The sequence below is a fragment of the Protobothrops mucrosquamatus genome, unplaced genomic scaffold (assembly GCF_001527695.2).
Source record: "Protobothrops mucrosquamatus isolate PMUCROS unplaced genomic scaffold, P.Mucros_1.0 scaffold1638, whole genome shotgun sequence".
Lineage (NCBI taxonomy): Eukaryota > Metazoa > Chordata > Lepidosauria > Squamata > Viperidae > Protobothrops > Protobothrops mucrosquamatus.
The window spans coordinates 58,159-76,282 of NW_015387797.1; the positions used below are offsets into that span (position 1 = coordinate 58,159).

Below are 18,124 nucleotides of genomic sequence, written 5' to 3' on the forward strand. Positions count from 1 at the left end.
GAAAGGGGGAAATTTCATCCTGAGATTTGACAAGGAAACAGTCCAAAGTCGCCTCATTTCTGCAGACGATCCTTGGCAAATCCCTTGCTGGATTATGGGAAGCAATGTGTTGAAATATAGAAGGGTGATCAGAAAAAAATGTGTGATGCCATCCCTAGTTTCTGCCAGTCGGACTTTTCTTTCTTGCCCAGACTTGTCTTCACGCTCTTTTCATAAAAGCAGCATCAGAAAATGGCAATTCAGCAGTTGGCATGGTTGTTGGGAAGCCCACACAAGGACACAACTTTACTTGTCACTTTAAGGGATCTTCGCTGTCTCTTGTTTTGGGAGGCTCAGCTAAAGGCCACCCATTTCCATCTTGTTCAATGTTGGGGGGGGGGTCCTCATTTGCTTAGCCCAGGAGTCTTCAAACTTGGCCACTTTAAGACGTGTGGACTTCAACTCCCAGAATTCCCTAGCCAACCTGGGTGTTGAAGGCCACAAGTCTTAAGAGGGCCAAGGTTGGACGCCTTGGGTCTAGACCAGGGGTGTCAAACTACCGGCCTGCGGGCCTGTAGATATGTCATGACATGTCACATGACGTGGTGAGTTTGACACCCGTGGTCTAGACCAGGGGTAGTCAACCTTGGCTCTTTTATGACTCGTGGACTTCAATTCCCAGAATTCCTGAGCAAGCTGGCTCAGGAATTCTGGGAATTGAAGTCCATGAGTCATAAAAGAGCCAAGGTTGACTACCCCTGGCCTAGACCATATTTGTGAGTTAAGAGTGGAAAAATCTGTACAATGAGGCCTTGTTTCCATTAAAACCACTCACCCCACTGACAATTCCTGTTCTCAGCCCCCTATGAGCCCAGCAGGAAAAAAACACTTCTGGGTCAAAAGGACCCTTCAGCTTGAATCAAGAAAGACACCTGAACTTACTTTCTGAGAAGTTTCCTTTATTGTTCTTCATCTACTTTGTCAAACTAAATCAACTACTTGCATAATTGAAGATATTATTATTATTATTTTATTATTAATTGTATTTATATCCCGCCCTTCTCCTTTCGGACTCAGAGTACTCTGGGTACTCTTAAGAAGGTATCATCTTCACCCTCTTTCTCCCACACAAACTATCTAAACTTTGCTGTTTCTTGGTAGTCTGGAATGCTTCCCTTCTCTCCTGGGAATCCAGACTACATTCCACCACAGCATTGCCCTAAGCCATGGTTTGCCAAGAACTATGCTGATGCCAAAAAACCTCTCACCACTTCCTGTTCTTCTCATGATCCATTGATTCAACCCTCACATTCCGTTCTTCTCGTGGTCCATTGATTCAATCCTGAATCCTGGTGACTTCATGGACAGGTCCTTCCAGTTTTCTTGGCAACATGAAAGTGGGCTGATGGTTCTTTTTTTCCAAGGCTGGGAGAGCGTACAGAATAACAGAGTTTGAAGGGACCTTGGAGGCCTTCTAGTCCAGCCCTCTGCTGAGACAGGAGACTTTATACCATTCCAGACAAATGGCTGTCCAATCTCTTCTTAAAAACCTGCAGTGACGGAGCACCCACGACTTCTGGAGAGGCTCAGGAAACCTCCTTAATTCTGAGGAATTCATGGGGACTACTTTGTTGTTGTTTGGCGCGCACAGCTGGCCCCCTTTCCCAGCGGTTAACCCACTGGATTTGCTTATGCAAAACCTTCTTAAGAAGATTAACAAGTCCTTCGTTGTGTCTCCAAACACAATGGCAGCTGGAAAGAGGCCTAATGGAAGGGGAAGCTGGAGAGATGATCCCTCCGAGCTGGACCCCTGGACACCGAGACTCCGTCCAGCTTGCTTCTCCCTTCCCTTCCCACCAGCTGCTCTGGTTCCACTCCTGCTATTGTAAACAGGAGCTCTTCCACAGGGGAGAGAAGAGAGCAGGGCTGAGGTCAGTCCCCTTGCTGTTTACCAACTCTCAGGCACAGGGGGCCAAGCTGGGGAACTTTGCCTGGGAAGGGTCTTAGCTTTCACCCAATTTGAGACGAAGAGTCTGACCAGGGAGGGTAACATCTGAGCTACCTCAGATGTAGAGATCTTTGCAAGGAGAAGAGCAACCAAGATGGAAGAGATCTGGAGGCTAAACCATACGACGAACGATTGTGGGACTAGTCTAGTCTAATAAAGAGATCAAGACTGGGGGTGACTTGAAAGCAGTCTTCCAGGACTTGAGAGGTTGCCACAGAGAAGAGGGGGTCAACCAATTCTCCAAAGCCTCAGAAAGTAGGACAAGAAGTAACGGACGGAAGCTTGTCAAAGAGAGAGCCAAGCTAGAATTAAGGAGGAATTTCCTGACCGTGAGAACAATTAGTCAGTGGAGCAGCTTGCTTTTGGGTGCTCCAGCACTGAAGGTTTTAAAGAAGAGATTGGACAACTCTTTGATTGAGATAGGGGTTGGACTAGAAGACCTCCAAGGTCCCTTCCAACTCTGTTATTCTGATCTTTATTCTGTACAGAATAATTGATGCTCGAGAACCAATTCCAAAGCAAGCACATTGTCCATTTCAAAGTGAGATCCTTTTATACACGTAGTTCTTACAGAACGCATCTTCTTAAAGGAACTCCAGTGGACTTCCACCCATGCATTTAGCGACTGTTGAAAGTTACAGCTCTTTCCTGAATGGACCCATTTTCTGGGATCTGGGCTGTTTGGTGACATCAAGGCACGACTTAACAATAATTAGTTTTAATTAATAAATCAATTAGGATTAAGTCATTACCAAGGGGAGCAGAAAAGTAAGGTTTTTTTTTTAAACACTTGATCATGCTGCCCCCTGGTGGTAAGAACAAAATCATTATACACTGCATTAATGCTGCATTTCTTACCACCAGAAATAAAGAAAAAAAAAACTATAGTATTTTAATTTAGGGGATAGAACCCTCCCCACCTACCATCACCTACACCATTACATAACACTGAAAATATGTCCTCGCAATCCTGGTCCAAGGCAGTGTTTTTCAACCTTGGCAACTTTAAGACACGTGGATTTCAACTCCCAGAATTCCCCAGCCAAGTAGGTCTCCCTGCCCTAAAGTTTCTAAGGTTGAGAAACGCTGGTCTAAGGAATTCTGGGAGTTGAAGTATTGAGTTGAGGTATTCAGAGGGCAACCAGGTTGATGCGTCATGCCGTTGTGATCCGCCTCTAAGTGAATCCAGAAGTCTTAGTCAGTGTGGGTGTGAAGCCAGTCTGTTGTGTTGATGAAGCCACCAGCCCCTCTTCTTGGCAGAGGCCACCATCAGACCCTGAAGAAGCAGAAGATCCGTGGGAAGAAGGAGACACCCAGCTAGCTTTTCCCTCAGAGAAAGTAGAGAGCTCCAAGGAATTGGAGGATGTTGGCTTGCTGGTCACATCCCAGATTTCCACCAGGGGAGAGCAGACAGCCCCTCCCATCCTAGGGGGCTTGATCCAGGAAGGTAAGAACCGGCTTACAATAATGGACTCACCGATGCACTCAAGAGGGTCAGTTGGTCCAAGTCTAAGCGTTGAAGCCCATCGTCCAGGCAGATTTGAAGCGCCTTGGTGGTCCTGGCTGTCTTCTTCTCGGCTCTTACTTCACCCAAGAGGGAGTCCCCTCTTGGTCTGGGATCCAGTCAGAGACATGATGGATCTGTTGTATCAGAGCAAGGCAAGGAAGAGAGAATGAGCCGCATGGGTTAAGCGGGCAGAGTGGCAAGGGGGTCTCTCTCTCTCTCTCTCTCTCTCTCTCTCTCTCTCTCTCTCTCTCTCTCTCTCTCTCTCTCTCTCACTCACTCACTCACTCACTCACTCTCTCTCTCTGAAACCCGATGGCTCGAACTAAGGCAGGAAATCCTTGGCTTGCAACCATCCATTCAGCGACCATTTGAATTTACAATGCCACCGGAAGAAAGAAAAAAACCAGGGTTGCGTTTTTTTTTGTCCCACCCAACTGCAGTCCTGGGTTGAGGACTCCCTATAAACCCTGTTGTGATTTAAGATGCTAAGACCATCACTGGATTTCACACAGCATGTCACGCTTGAAATCGACCGCACCCCAAGTGGTTGTGTGAATGGACGTGGCTAGGCCACCCCCATCAGCTGCAAAGCTTAGCCCATCTTCTGCCTGGACTTTTGCCCAAAGGGGTCAAGCAGCCTTTGCTAAGACGGTGTCAGATGAAGCTGCTAGATTTCATCTTCCAGCGATTCCTCCCTGAGAAATCTGAGAGGGGCAGTTTTGCACCCCTGAATTGACAAGAACACTCAGATCCTCTCTTACCTGCCTCCCTTTTAGGGTGTTCCCCTTCCTTTTAGCACACCGGCAAGTTGAGCCCGGCTCATTTGCACACCGGCGATACACTTTTGCATGGCCTGACAGGGCTAAATAATTGATTTGCATCTGGGCTGGGAAGACCAGATCTTTTTTCAAAAAGCTGTCAGATCATTTTTCCCTGTGCCCCGAAAGGTCACCCCCCATCTGGCCAATCCCATTCAAATCAGGTCTATATTTTTCTTCCTCTGTCTCACGTACACACCTTTCCCAAAGCTGGCCAGTGTTATTCACTACATGCAGTCCTCAACTTACAAGAGTTCTTTTAGTGACCATTCGAAATTACCATGGCACTGAAAAAAGGTGTTTCACACTTACGATGGTTGCAACTACGGATATCTAAATTGCCAAGACTGGCAACTGACTCATACTTATGACGGTTGCAGCGTCCCGAGGTCATGCAATCTACTTTTGTGACTGTCGGACAAGCAAAGTCAAGGGGGAATCCACTTAACAACTGTGTTACTATTTTAAGAACTGCAGTAATTCTCTTAACTGTTGTGGTCGTAAAATGGAGCAAAACACACCAAACAACTGACTCGCTTAGCAACGGAAATGTTGGCCTCCATTGTGGCAGTAAGACAAGGACTGCCTATAATGTTGACTATTTTTAAGCTATAGTTTAAAGAAAGCAGATATTAAGTTTGAGAATACTATCCCTAAGTCCACATTCACCCACAAATAAAGTGGTCCTTGACTCGCAACCACAACTGAGAACAAAACTTTCATTGTTAACCACCCACCAAGGCCAAACAAGAGGAATCACTTTCATGGCTTAGCCTTAATGCACTGTGTGAATCTGTCCATCTCAGGGGCTACAAGAGGGTCCCATAGGTAGAACATACTCTTCTTTGACTGGGAGGCCCGAATTCTGGGACCTGAAGTCCACACATCTTAAGAGTTGCCAAAGTTTGCTTGTTTGTTTGTTAAATTTTTATGTCCTTGTAGCTCCACTTGAGCATTGTGAGAGAGGAAGGGCAGCTGTCCACGGTGCTGAAAGGTCACTATTGGAACCTTGACAAAAAGGCCGAAGAACTTCCTGGTTTCATGAGACACAATCATTCGTTGGCAGTGACCTGTCACGAAATAAGGAAAGGTAGGATGGCTTCAGAGGACGACAATTCAGTGCATAGGGGTCTCTTTATATAGACTTTCAGCTATCCCCAACCCTACCTTAATTGGTTGAGCAACATGGGGGCTAAAATTCAAGAATCCTGGGACACATCAAGTGCATAAAGGTTGCTTGAACATTTTAGTTTTAAGTAGAGAGCATATAACCGATCGACCAATCAGTCAACAAGGGCCCCTCAGCTACCATAATCAGTGGTCCAATGTAATGAACACTTTTGCTCAATGTTTTGTGGATGAGGATAAATTTGTTTTCCAAAATTCCCAGTTTGCCAGTGGGATCAGAGTGGGGGGACAGCCTTGAAAACACTATCCTTGAAAAGGTTACAGATTGAGAGTTTTATGGGCTGAAGAAAGTTGTTTTATTAAATTTGCTGATTTTCAATTCCATGTAGTCCTGGGTCCTAAATTTTGGGTGCATTGTCTTAGAAATCCTATCTGAGATACATCAGATGGAAAATTGTTGTCCTAGGAAGTTTTGCCCAGTTAAAGATTGCAGAATGAGAATTTTGAGGGTTGATGAAGGCTGCCCTATTAATTTTTGCCATTTTTCAATTCCATGGAGACCTGGGTCCTGAATTTTGGGTGCATTCTGTCAGCTAGTCCAGGGCCTGTCAACCTTTTCACCCATTGTACCACTTTGAGGGTAAGGCAATATCCGAGTCCCACCAGTCGCCTAGCAAGGTGTCAAAAACTTGATGACCAAAAAAAAAAAAAAAAAAAAAAAGGAAAAAAAATGATAAGGTACAGGCAGTCCTCGACTTACAACAATTTGCTTAGGGACTGTTCGAAGTTACAATGGCACTGGAAAAAGGGACTTATGACCATGTTTCACACTTAACGACCGTTGCAGCATCCCCAGGGTCCTGTAATTTACATTCGGATGCTTGGCAACTGATTTATACTTATGACGGTCACTGTCCCAGGGTCACGTGATCACCTTTTGCAACTTTTTCACAAGTGAAGTCAATGGGGGGGGGCGTGACCAGCTCATCACTCAGTTTGTGGGGTGCCTGTGAGGGGTGCGGGCGGGGATGTGGGGGGGGATCCATGGGTCTCTGGTGGAGGGGGGTGGGACGGGGGGGCGCCTTCCCTTCCTCTCTCCCTCCCATCCTTCCTTCCTTCCTTCCTTCCTGCCTGCCTGCCTGCCTGCCTGCCTGCCTGCCTTCCTTCCTTCCTTCCTTCCTTCCTTCCTTCCTTCCTTCCATCCATCCATCCATCCATCCATCCTTTGATATTTCCTCCCACCTTCCCTGTTCTTTTTCTTGATCCTTCCTTCCTTTCTTCCCTCTCATTGTCCCTCTCAACACCCACAACTTCTGGAGGCAATTTAAATTTAAAACCTTAAAAAAAACAACAACACTTGCTGGCCACTATCTTAAGAGTCTCCAACCAGGCACGCAGAGGGAGATGGGGGTAGAGTTTACAGAATTGCCGGCTTGCAACAGTAACTGAGATGGAAGGGACCTTGAGGTCATCTAGTCTAACCCACTGCCCTCACAAAGAGAGTTCTGTACTGTATGTCTGATAAATGCCTATCCAGTTTCTTCATAAAAGCCTCCCCACAATTTCTGGAGGCAATTTAAATTTAAAACCTTAAAAAAAAAAACACCACTGCCCCTGATCAGCACAAGCCTCTCCAGGCAAAATCCAAAATGGGGTGGGCGGTGGCTTTCCTTCCAGTAAGGCAGGGGTCTTCCAACGTGGTTCTTTGATGACTTGTGGGCTTCAACTCCCAGAATTCCTCAGCCAGCATGCCTGGCTGAGGAATTCTGGGAGTTGAAGTCCACAAGTCATCAAAGGGCCACGTTGGAAGACCTCTGTCTTAAAGCATCCTGGCTGAGGAATTCTGGGAGTTGAAGTCCACAGTCATGCAAGGGCCAGGGGGGAAGACCCCTGCAGTAAGGGGTCAGCAGAATCTCTGCTGGGTCTGTGCCAGAGAGAGGAGGAGGAGGAGGAGGAGGAGGAGGAGGNCTAGTCCAACCCCCTGCTCAGGCAGGAAACCCTATACCATTTCGGACAAATGGCTGTCCAGTCTCTTCTTAAAAACTTCCAGTGTTGGAGCATTCACCGCTTCTGGAGGCAGGTTGTTCCACTGGTTAATTGTTCTCACTGTCAGGAAGTTTCTCCTTAGTTCTAGGTTGCTTCTCTCCTTGATTAGTTTCCACCCGTTCCCAAAGGGATTCCAAACGACAGAAGGACAGGTCCACAGAGGAACAAAAAAGAACCACAGGAGGACACTTTTGCATACCCTGTGCTATATAGATGGTCTTAGAAGCCCCTTTCTAGCCGCTGTACCTAAAATAACCACAGGAGGGCACTCTTTGCATGCCCTGTGCTATAGATGGTCTTAGAAGTCCCTTTCTGACCGCTATGCCCAAAATAACTACAGGAGGGCACTCTTTGCATGCCATGCGTTATATATGGTCTTTGTAGTCCCCTTCAGGCTGTTATACCCAAAATAACCACAGGAGGGCACTCTTTGCATGCCTTGTCCTATAGATGGTCTTTGTAGTCCCTGTCAGGCCTCTATGCCCAAAATAACCACAGGAGGGCACTCTTTGTATGCCCTGTCCTATAGATGGTTTTAGAAGCCCCTGTCAGGCCTCTATGCCCAAAATAACCACAGGAGGGCACTCTTTGCGTACCCTGTGCTATATAGATGGTCTTAGAAGCCCCTTTCTAGCCGCTGTACCCAAAATAACCACAGGAGGGCACTCTTTGCATGCCCTGTGCTATAGATCAGTGATGGCAAACTTTTTAGAGACCGAGTGCCCAAACTGCAACCCAAAACCCACTTATGTATCGTTGGGTGCCGGGTGGGTGTGGCCCATTGGCTGGGTGTAGCTGCGGTGGTAACGGCAGACTGGGTGGGACTAATAAGTTCAATCAATCAATTCCAACTTTGCAAGATCTTTTTTTCCTGCGAGAAGTCGAAATTGACTGACTGATTGAACCTTTTTTTTTTTTTTGCACACGGCGGCGGAGGCCTAAAGCGAAAACGTTTTATAAAACCCAACTAAAGGCCTAGGACTGGGGCGACGGTGCACGTGCCCACAGAGAGGGCTCTGAGTGCCGCCTCTGGCACCCGTGCCATAGGTTCGCCACCACTGCTATAGATGGTCTTAGAAGCCCCTTTCTGGCCGCTATGCCCAAAATAACCACAGGAGGGCACTCTTTTCATGCCCTGTGTTATATATGCTCTTTGTAGTCCCCTTCTGGCTGCTATGCCCAAAATAACCACTGGAGCACACTCTTTGCATGCCCTGTGTTATATATGGTCTTTGTAGTCCCTTTCAGGCCACTATGCCCAAAATAACCACAGGAGGGCACTCTTTTTATGCCCTGTGTTATATATGTTCTTTGTAGTCCCCTTCAGTCTGTTGTACCCAAAATAACCACAGGAGGGCACCTTTTTCATGCCCTTTCCTATAGATGGTCTTTGTAGTCCCTGTCAGGCTGCGATGCCCAAAATAAGCACAGGAGGGCACTCTTTGCGTGCCCTGTGCTATAGATGGTCTTTGTAGTCCCTTTCTTGCCGCTATGCCCAAAATAACCAGAAGAGGGCACTCTTTTCATGCCTGTTGTTATATATGCTCTTTGTAGTCCCCTTCAGGCTGTTATACTCAAAATAACCACAGGAGGGCACTCTTTTATGCCCTGTCGTATAGATGGTCTTTGTAGTCCCTCTCAGGCCGCTATGTCCAAAATAACCACAGGAGGGCACTCGTGGCATGCCCTGTGATGTATAGATGGCCTCAGTACTATTGCTAGGGGATGGAAAACTGTGCCATCCTGTGGCTAGGGCAGGTATTGCAGCCAGAAAAGAAAATAAACCTTTTAATAATATTTTAAGATTATTATCTTCTATCCATTGAAGCTATCTGGCTTTTATATGTCGGATTAAGTCTTTTGAAGCAGGATTCCTACTTCTTTGCCTGTTCTGCAGCCCCCGGGCCTCCCGTTGCTCTATTAATGTTAATAACAGGGCTTCTAATAATGAAGATGCAGAATAATAACCTTAAAATCCCATTGAAAAGGTTTATTTCCCGGTCTGGTTGCGCTTCCTACTGTGACCACAGGAGGGCACTCTTTTCTGCCCCTTAGCGTTAACATTGAGGAATCGTAGGCCTCAGTTCTATTGCTACAGGACGGGAAACTGTGCCATCCTGTGGTCAGAGCAGGCATTGCAGCCACAAAAGAAAATACACCTTTTAACTTTTTAATAACACAATTTCCCGTCCCTTAGCAATACAGCTACCCAGGCATCGTGGCATAGAACAAGCCACGATAGGGAGACCCCCCCCCAACCCGGAGAGCCACGCTGCAGGGTCTTTGATTTGCCCCGCGGGGCTGTCAACCCCCGGAGGGTCGCGGCGCCCTCCACTAAGATGGCGGCTGCCGCGCGCAGAGCCGGGCGGAAGTGCCGCCGCGGGGCCTGCCGGGAGTTGTAGTCGCGGGCGCCGGAGAGGCAGTCATGCTGCGGCCGGCGGGGCTGCTGCCGTTGCTGCTGCTGGGCGCGCTGCGGTCGGCGGCGCTGGAGCCGGTCAGCGTCAGCCTGGCCATCGGGGCGGCCTCCATGCTGACCGGCTACCTCTCCTCGCCCCGCTTCTACTGCGCCTTCGTGGAGTGCTGCCCTCCCGACGACCACCGACCCGACCCCGCAGGTATTTGGGACGGGAGGGGGGGAGCCCGGAGCCCGGCCGGCTGCTGTCCTTCCCCCCCACCCCCGGGAGACATTTTGGGAATACATCTCCCATACTCCCCAACCTGCCTCTGCACCTGCTTTCAGGGTAGAGGACACCATCTCCTATCATCCCCAGCTGATCTTGTCTGCAAGCTGCCTCTGGAAACCTGGGAACACAGTTCCCATCTTCCCCAGCCCGTCTCTGCACCCGTTTAAAGTCTTAAGTGTCTAGGACTCCATCCCAGGAGGATATCAAAAGATCCCTCTTTCTCTCTTTTTTTTCTCTCTCTCTCTCTCTCCCTCCCTCCTCTTCATTTTCCCATTCCCTTCCTCATCCCTTCCCTCCACAGCCCTGCAGCAGGCCCTGGACGAGAGGCTCTTCGGCCAGCACCTGGCCCAAGGGGTCATCCTGAAGGCGCTGACCGGCTTCATCAACAACCCCAACCCGAAGAAGCCGCTGGTCCTCTCGCTGCACGGCTGGGCCGGGACGGGCAAAAACTTTGTCAGCCAGATCATCGCCGAGAACCTCTACCCAGCCGGGCTCAAGAGCAAATTTGTGCACCTCTTTCTTTCCACGCTGCATTTCCCGCACGAGCACCTGGTCCCCCTCTACAAGGTGAGAGCAAAGGCTGAGTCGGGTGCAAGCGGCTCTCTTTGCAGAGTCTTTGTCAGAATTACAGCCCCTTCTGGGCTGCTGTTGGGCCAAGGGAGGCTGAGAGAATAAGTCTGAGAATCGTGGCTAAGGTGGGACTCCCTCTAACCCACTCCCCAATGATCGTGGAAGGAAAGGAGCTGGGAACCAGTGGCTGCTGTCCCCTCCAGGAAATGCTGTTTATTTGTCCTCTGGTGCCCTTTCCAGGAAAGAACTGAGAAAAGAAAGAAACTAGCTTAGCTGGTTCCACAAGGCACTGAGATCCCCTTTTGTAAAAAAATAAATAAATAATAACCTTGTGACTTCTAGAAAAGATGAAGCAGTTGGAAGGAAGAAGCTGAGAAGAACACAAAGCACAACTTTAAAAGTTCTGGGTATTTAAGGGGAAGGATTCTGCTCTGGGTTTCTAGGGAGTCCTGGAGCGAACACCACAATTGAGGCCAAAGTTCCTGTTGCTAAGTGAGACAGTCATTAAGTGACACTGGAGGTCTGATCCGATGGCCTTCCGGTCTAAACGGGGAGGTGAATCTTTGCACAGCTGTTAACCTCTGCCCTCCTGGGTTCCAGGACCAGCTGCAGAAATGGATCCGAGGCAACGTGAGCAGCTGCGCAAAGTCCCTCTTCATCTTTGACGAAATGGACAAGTTGCACCCGGGGTTGATTGACGCCATCAAACCCTTCCTGGATTACTACGAGCAGATTGACGGCGTGTCGTATCGGAGAGCCATCTTCATTTTCCTCAGGTGCTGGCAGATCTGGGGTCTGAATAAGTTAACCGGAGTTTATTATGATCGGAATGAAATGCTCTCCGCTGCTTTCCTTCTGTCTAACCTAAGATACAGCTGCTCTAAGACTACAGCTAATCCTCAACTCACAGCCACAACTCAGCCCAATATTTATGGGGTTGTGAGAAGGCTTAAGCAAGGATCTCTGCCCTTTTGAGAGGCAGTGATCACCCTCCCTAAGGTGCAGGCAGGAATTCACCAGGGGTGGGAACGCATCACTTGGGGCATTATTTCCCCCCAGAGGGTTTAGAGATGAGTTTTGCATCTTCAGCTGCAAGAATTCTTGCTGCAGACTTCTGAAAAATAGACACTGAAATTCAATGGAATTTCAAATTCAATCCAATGGAACAGGCAGCTTTGGCGCTGAGGCCGTAAGTTGCCGACCTGTGCCTTAAGCGACCCATGGGTCATATTGGGTGTGGGAAAGGGCTGGGTTTGTAATGCTGGTTCTTTTCAACCTCTGCTTCCCAACAGTAACGCGGGCGGTGACTTGATCACGAAAGTCGCGCTAGATTTTTGGAGGAGCGGCCGAGAGAGGGAAGAGATCGGGCTGAAAGATCTGGAAGTGGTCTTGTCCCTGGGGGTTTTCAACAACAGGAACAGTGAGTAGTGGTCTTGGGTCTGCGTTGGATTTTCCCCTCCCAAATCCCATGCAAAAAAGATGTTCTGGGTGTCTTTGACAACTCAGCATCTGCATGTTATCAGTTCCCAGGCTGTCTGAAAGATTGTGTCTTGAAATTGGAGGAAGATGGGAAGATAGACAGTGATGAGGATAAGGGAAGGGAAGGGAAGGGGAGGTTCAGATAATATGCTTTGGGAAGGGAAGGAGGGAGGAAAAGAAGGGAGAGAAAGAAGGAAGGAAGGAGAAGGGAGGAAGGGAGAGAAAGGAAAGAAGAGGAAGGAAGGAAAGAAGGAAGGAAAACAAAAGGGAGAGGGAAGGAGGAAAACTTTATCCATCACCCATGCTTGAGAGGGAAGACTAAAGACAGAAGTTTTCAACAAGGACCTGTTTGGAGAGAATATACCGCAGGCATCTCTCAAATCTAGTTAGGGCGAACACTGCAGGAAGAAGAGGGAGCCACCACCCATAAGGCCCCGCTATGAGTACCTACCTTGGCAGGCGTAGCAGGAGATCTTTAGCGCTCATCACGAAAACCGGACGTGGGCCCCCTTTCCCAGGGACCCCCTCCGCTTCCCTTCCAGGGCTTCCCCCTTTTCTCACGCCTCGTCTCTTCCCCAGGCGGCCTGTGGCACAGCAGCCTGATCGACCGAAACCTCATCGATTACTTTGTTCCGTTCCTTCCCCTGGAGTACAAGCACGTCAAGATGTGCATCCGGGCAGAGATGAAATCCCGCAGCAACCCGATCAACGAAGAGATCATCAACCAGGTGGCTAACGAGATGACCTTTTTCCCCAAGGACGAGAAGATTTACTCGGACAAAGGCTGTAAAACCGTGCAGACCAAGCTGGATTTCTATTAAGGACCCTGGGGACCTATGTCTCCTTTTTAAGAGTCCCAAAACCAGGGGAGAAAATCTATGCAACGATTTCTCTTATTTGTGCACTTTTTTTAAAAAAGCAAAAGAAAAAAGGGCAGTCTCTGGATAGGCACTTTTTTAAAAGTTTGGGGAGGTTTTTCACAGCCACTGGAAGCTTTGAGGGCATCGTTCCCTCTTCCCCACATGTGGGCACCCCAAAAATATTGCTCTGGGCATCTTCCACTGTGCTGCACTTTTTAATACTCACTAGTGGGAGGTGCAGAAGTTACAGTTCAATCTACTGGAGGGGGGGTACTGAAGAGATTTACTCAGTTTGATTATTCCTAACAGTCTGGATGAACTAAACAAGAGTTCTGAGCTGACCTCTAGAACCACTAAGTGTTGTTACGTGAGATCTGTCTTCTCGTCTCGCCCCATGTGCACCCCCCAAAAATTACTTTATGAGAATTTCAGGTTAGAGAAAGGTCAAAACCAGAGCGTGCCTTCTTAGGTCAGTATTGATGAGTGTTATGTTGTAGAGATTGTGTCAGTTCAGGGTATCTTGTAGGCCAATTTGATAAAATAACTCATATGCCTCTTGAGACTATGCTCAAGAACCCATTCAATTCAGGGGGGAAAACTTACTCCTTTATTTGACATGCTTTTCTCTGGATCAAGCTCCTGGTCCTCATGAGGTTTATGGATGGAAAAATAGCTCATAAGCCTCTTGAGACCATGGAGGGGTGCAGTTATGCTCAAGGACCCATCCACTATGGAAAAAAAAAATTATAAGCCTTTTCTCTGGCAGTCGTCTTTTTCTCCAGACCAAGTTTCCAGTCCTCGTGAGGAAGATGATTTTCTTATGGATAGGCTGCCAAGAATCCAGATTTTTTTTTATTTTTTACAGTTGCATCTTCACTGGTCACTGATGCGACTTTCTGTGATTTGCAAGCCTGTTACCTAAAATCCAACATCTGCAAACTGGGTGTGCAATTTACTTAGATGTTTCACTTTTTTTAACAGAAGCAGCTTTAAAGAAATGTATTTTTTAATGAGTGTTTTATATGCAGAACACTAGAGTTATAATATGACTGAATGCAACTAGGGGAAAAAAGTGAAATTATAATAAATGAGTGATGAAGATGATTTGGGTTGAATCTTGTTTTTTTTCCAGTTGCTTGTCTATTACAGTCTTTCCTAACCCACCTCAGGACGACATTCTCCAAAATTTTCTGCTCCTAGCAGTTGTACAGGTAGTCCTCAACTTACAATAGTTCGTTTAGTGACCATTCAGTCTTACAACTTCACTGAAAAAAGTGACTTATTAACAACTGGCAAAAAAACCCCTGAAGCTTCTCCAATGAATAAAATGGAAGGATAGAGAGTAATAAAGATAAATACCTTTCAAAGCACGAATCTTAGTTTTCGAGGGTCAAATCCATAATTTGAATCCTCTACAGATGCAGGAAGCATACAGGTGGTCCTCGACGTACGACCACAATCAAGACCAGGATTTATGTTGCTAAGTGAGATATTTGTTAAGTGAATTTTGCCCCATTTTACAACCTTTCTTAGCACAGTTGTTAAGTGAATCTGCCTTTCCCATTGAATTTGCTTGTCAGATGGTCGCAAAAGGACACTGTGGCCGTCATAAATATGAGTCAGTTGCCAACTGTCTGAATTTTGATCATGTGACCATGGGGATGCTGCAACAATCGTGTGAAAAATGACCATAAGTCCCTTTTTTCAGTGATGTTGTAATTCTGAACAGTCCCTAAATGAACTTAGAAGTCAAGGACTAGATTAAAGATGGAGGCCCAAACCTGAAGTTCCTTGAAGCTCTCTTCTCTGCGTCATGCAAATGAACCCAAAAATGCTATTTTGGCCAAGAATTTGGCAATCATCACGATCGTGGTGTTTCTAAATGTGAGTGGTGAGGGTCAGCTTGCTCCGAGAGCTTGGCCAGCGTGCCCCTGGGGGAATGGGCCTCTGCAGATATTGCTGCTTTATTTGCACATTAAGGGCAATACCCTACTGAACACTGAAACAGGAATCGAGATTTTGCAAATAGAAGCAAATATTGTGACCTTTGTTGGAAAAGGTTGCTTGCTAAAGAAATGATTAACCAATTCAGTCTTGTGTGTTATATAAGAGATAGATTTTAGGTTTTCCCCAAGCATAATATTAGCTTCTTTCCTAGCCGTATTTTCTTGTGGAAATGTGTCCTTCGCAACCTGCCTCCAGAAATTGCGAATGCTCCAACACTGGAAGTTTTTAAGAAGAGATCTTCAAGCTGTTCTCCAACAAGCTCAGGGGTAGGCAACCTCAGCTCTTTTATGACTCGTGGACTTCAACTCCCAGAATTCCTGAGTCCTGGGCTAGCTAGCTCTCTCCTGCCCTTCCTGCTTCCTGTTTCCTGCAGAGACGCAGCAAAGGGAGGAGTGCCGCCCAGTAAGCTTTTCAGCTCCTCGGAGAACACAGTGAGTCCACTCTCTTTTTTACACACACACATACACACAGATCGAGAGAGAGAGGGGAGGAGAGGGGGGGAAGCGCAAGTGCCTCTCTCTGTCTCTGTCTGCAAATGGCCGAGGAGGCTGGGAGCCGCAGGGGAAAGCTCAAAGAGCCATATGCGGCTCCGGAGCCGCAGGTTGCTGACCTGTGTCCTAGGGGCGCTCAGAGTACACCTTTGATAAAGGAATATACATAATAAGCAAACACCTATAAAACTGAGTTTAGTCAACGCAGCAAAGCCTGCCCTCCGGTGGCCAGTGTGTGCTGTAGCGTTTGGCAAAGAAGCCCCGGAGTGGCTTATTGTTATTCTTTCATTTCCTCCCTTTGATGGAAGCTCAAAGCAGCCAAAGAAGAGGCTGCTGGGAATATAAAAGATAGATGCAGGAGCTAAAATTTCACTCCTAATAGGGCACTGAGGAGGGCAAAACGGGGAATGCTGCCCTCCTGTGGCCAGGTAAGCCCATGGCATTTTTTCCCCCTAAGGTACGGCAGAAAAGGTTACTGGATAGATTAAATAGATATAGATCAGGGGTGTCAAACGCAATTTCACTGAGGGCCGCATCAGCATTGCGGTTGCTCTGGGGGGCGGGTGGGTGCAGCCTACTGGGTGGGCGTGGAGGGAGTGGGTGTGGCCTACTGGGTGGGCGTGGCCAGTTCTACACCAGTCGCGTCAAGGGTGCCTGTGGGGGCCTGGGCAGAAGTGGGACAGATCTGAGGGTCTCTGGCAGAAGGGGGTGGGACCGGGGCAAGGGCCAAGGCATGGTCCACTGGGCAAGTGCCAAGATGGCCACCACAAAATTGTACATTGGCTCCCGGCCGGCCTGGGCCAGGGCCAAGGCAGCGGGGGCCGTTCCCTCACTGTTTCTAGGATGGCTTCGTGGGCCACATGAAACCACTTCGCGGGCCGCATCCGGTCCCCGGGCCTTGTGTTTGACATGTCTGATATAGATGATTAATAGGTGAGATAGATAATAGATGAGAGAGAGAGAGAGAGGGAGAGAGAGAGATCTAAAATGTTATGTAATGCAGAAAAAACTTCATTGGAAGTTTATTTTGGTAGAACAGGACATTTCTGAATATACCAAACCTCCAAATCCTTACAAAAGATGATCCTCGGTGACTTCGGCAAAGGGCAGGAGCACAAGGTGCCCAACAGGTCCAGGCTCCTGACTGCAGGATCCCAAATGTAATGAAGGAAGACTCGAAAAATACTTTATTGTGCTGCATCGCATCTTCCGAGCGTTACCCAGTTGCAACAGTTTGTACAACAGTTCAAAACATAATACAGTCTTACAGATAAAATACATAAAAGCATAATCCAATATTTTAAGGATAAAAAGTCACATAAAAATTACAAAAGCAATGATAAAATACCATGGGTTAAATAGTTCACTAATTTAAAATGACATTTTTGACAAAGGGTGAGGTGTAAAAGGAACCATAGTTGTCATCAAAAGATTTTTCTCAGAAGAAAGAAAACACAACTTCAGTGTTCAAATACATAAATATCACAACAGGTATCTCTTGGTGAAGAGATGGTGATAAGAAAGGATACATAAAAACAGGCAAAAGACAAAATGCCTTGTCTACCATAAGCCTCACAACTGCTTAACAACAGTAAATCAGGAGTAAAACTCAGTTGTATTACAAAAAATACATGTCAGACAGAAATTTCAGGAACAAAAAGACAAATGTGTGTGACAAAAGAAATCAAAATTCTTCAGGTGACCGCCATACTGTGTGTCATGTTTAACATTTATCAGTCAAAACATAACTTACACATTTTAAACAACAGCCGTGGATAAAATTATTCCAAGTAGAAATCTTTTATCAATCACTGGCCACACCAGACATTAAAAAGAGCGGTTGAGGTTTTCTTTCTGGTTCTAGGAACCATGGCTGTGGCTCAATTTACGCCAGGCAGAAAACTATAAAATCTATTATCAATCACCGGCACACCCAGCATTAAAAAGGGCCATTGAGATGCTTTCTGGTTCTAAGAACGACCCTCGTGCCTAAGTTAAGCCAGGCAAGAAATCTACTCAGGGTTTCAACGGCCACATCTAGAATTTAAAAGGGTCACACAGATTTATTTTCCAGTTCGAGGACATAATGTCTCACCCTAGTAAAAAAAACTAGTTATTAATTTATTGAGATGGCAATACCTGGTATTAAAGTGCATCACCAGGTTTACTTTTGGTTCCAAGAGATCTGGCTGCAGCTGACATTATTTCTCAGGCTATGAAGTTGGGAGGGAAGCGATCCAAAAGGATTCCCTTCCAGTTTGAGACTCAGCTGGGGCCCCGGAGGAGGCTTGTAGTTGAGCGTTGTTGACTCCTCCAGTGTGATTCGTCCCGGCTGCTCACTCAGGGACTGAAAGGGTCTCCCTCCCAGTGTGAGTCTCACAGAGTGTGTGCTCAGAGACCGAAGGAGCCTGGGGGCCGACTGGCTGCCTACTCATTCAGTGTGAGTTTCACAGAGTAGTAACTCAGGGACTGAAAGGCCCCCATCAGGAAGGGAATGGGATGTTTAGGCGTGGACCCTTGGCCATGCCTCCTTCGCCCCCTGCCACT

At 47.3% G+C, this 18,124-nt stretch overlaps 1 protein-coding gene across 1 annotated transcript; it reads left to right on the forward strand.

Annotated features, from left to right (window-relative positions):
- The first annotated feature begins 9,911 nt into the window (after positions 1-9,911).
- TOR1B (torsin family 1 member B) lies at positions 9,912-14,183 on the forward strand. The gene is made up of 5 exons (XM_015822664.1): positions 9,912-10,101; positions 10,472-10,737; positions 11,341-11,516; positions 12,033-12,160; positions 12,799-14,183. Exons 1-5 carry the CDS (start codon positions 9,912-9,914, stop codon positions 13,038-13,040), a joined length of 1,002 nt encoding a protein of 333 aa, XP_015678150.1. The 3' UTR covers positions 13,041-14,183.
- Positions 14,184-18,124: the final 3,941 nt, after the last annotated feature.